The 2,086-nt window shown below is 48.0% G+C and overlaps 1 protein-coding gene across 1 annotated transcript; it reads left to right on the top strand.

Moving 5' to 3' along the window:
- The first annotated feature begins 229 nt into the window (after positions 1 to 229).
- LOC104987735 (solute carrier family 35 member F2-like) lies at positions 230 to 1,634 on the top strand. The gene is given in 2 exon segments (XM_010838790.1): positions 230 to 631; positions 921 to 1,634. Coding segments are annotated over 2 exon segments (1,116 nt in total).
- Positions 1,635 to 2,086: the final 452 nt, after the last annotated feature.

The following is a 2,086-nucleotide window of genomic DNA, read 5'->3' as shown; positions in this document are numbered from 1 at the left end:
AATAGCATGGACCAAGTCTTAATTCTCATGGAACAGATTCTGTTTGAGAGTCTGGAGAAATCTTATAGTCTTGAGAACGAGTCCGCCCAGCAGAGGTGAGAGAGGGACGCCGGCGAGAGCGGGACCCACTGGCCGAGCCGAGCACCCACCAGCCGCACAAGCGCCGCCTCCCGTCTTCCGGGACCTGGCACTTCTAGGGGTTCCGGGCGCCGGAGACCACGGGGCTCCCATGGAGGCCGCCTCGCTGGCGTGACCTAGCGGCCGGCAGCCACACGCGCCGGGCTCGGCCAGCCTGCTGCTCTGGATCAAGGGCAAACTCTTCACCTGGAATATTTTGAAAACAATTGCCTTAGGTCAGATGTTATCCTTGTGTATATGTGGGACAGCCATCACCAGCCAGTATTTGGCAGAAAGATATAAAGTGAATACCCCCATGCTTCAGAGCTTTATCAACTATTGTTTGCTGTTTCTAATTTATACAGTGATGCTGGCATTTCAATCAGGTAGTGATAATCTTTTATACATATTGAAAAAGAAATGGTGGAAGTGCATCCTGCTTGGACTAGCAGATGTAGAAGCTAATTACCTGATTGTCAGAGCATACCAGAACACAACGCTAACCAGTGTCCAGGTGGCTCAGTGGTAAAAAGAATCTGCCTGTCAAGCGGAAGACGCAGGTTTCATCCCTGGGTCGGGAAGATCCCCTGTAGAAGGAAATGACAACCCACTCCAGTATTCTCGCCTGGAAAATCCCATGGACAGAGGAGCCTGGTGGGAAAGATAGGAAATCTTTTGTAAGACAGACATCATAAGAGGCACATGAAAAACTCAGAATTTCATAGAAATTAAAACCAGGAGTTACCTAGAAGATGCATTCATCACAAATAGTATTAAGTGTACTTTTAGCAATGAATAGTAAGAGTCTTTTGGATTGCTTTGGGATTCCTGTGTTGATGGCTCTTTCGTGGTTTATTCTTTACGCAAGATACAGAGTGATCCACTTGATTGCTGTGGCTGTCTGTCTGTTGGGTGTAGGAACTATGGTTGGTGCAGACATATTAGCAGGGAGGGAAGACAATACAGGTAATAATGTACTGATTGGTGACATCTTGGTCCTTCTTGGAGCTTCCCTCTATGCTGTTTCTAATGTGTGTGAAGAATACATCGTGAAGAAGCTGAGCAGAAAGGAGGTTTTAGGAATGGTGGGCTTATTTGGAACAATTATCAGTGGCATACAACTATTGATTGTGGAATATAAGGATATTGCCAGCATTCACTGGGACTGGAAAATTGCCCTGCTATTTGTAGCATTTGCCTTCTGTATGTTTTGCCTGTATAGCTTCATGCCACTGGTGATCAAAGTCACCAGTGCCACTTCTGTCAATCTGGGCATCCTGACAGCTGACCTCTACAGTCTTTTCTTCGGACTCTTTCTGTTTGGCTATACGTTTTCAGGACTCTACATCCTGTCCTTCACCGTCATCATGGTGGGGTTCATCCTGTACTGCTCCACCCCGACGCGCACGGCAGAGCCAGCTGAAAGCAGTGTACCACCAGTCACCAGCACTGGAATTGACAACCTGGGACTGAAGCTTGAGGAGAACCTGCAGGAGACCCACTCTGCAGTCTTGTAGCTGGAGAAGAAGGCATACCCGTCCCCCTGAGGTTTCCTGGGAAGCTGGGAACTGTCACCTGGATAAAGCAGAGCCTACGGCTTTGGGACACTTGAAAACTTATCAGAGTGAACACTCCATAGCATTGGGTTTGATCCAGTTGGATTTTAAAAGGAATATTAAAATCACGTATCAAAAGTGGAAATGCCAAAATAGAGCAGAAGCTGAGGCTAGGATTGTTTCTGTGTGTTTCGGGCCCAATACCTGTTAGTGTCAGGGAGACAAGGTATGGGGTGCATCCTGGGCTGTTAGAAGCACAGGTGGGAAAGCAGGATTGGGCAGATACTTGGGTGTGAGCCAGACTCAGGCTGTCCAGGATGGGCTAGGTAGTCAGGAGGAGGGGCAGCCCAGGTGGTTGGGAGTAGCTTTTCTCATTTGGAGGCATCTGAGTTTTGTCATGCTGAGCCAATTAT

This window comes from Bison bison, unplaced genomic scaffold, assembly GCF_000754665.1.
Source record: "Bison bison bison isolate TAMUID 2011002044 unplaced genomic scaffold, Bison_UMD1.0 scf7180017864105, whole genome shotgun sequence".
NCBI classification, from domain to species: domain Eukaryota; kingdom Metazoa; phylum Chordata; class Mammalia; order Artiodactyla; family Bovidae; genus Bison; species Bison bison.
The sequence above is the reverse complement of the archived record's forward strand: the minus strand, read 5'-3'. Positions and strand labels throughout refer to the sequence as shown.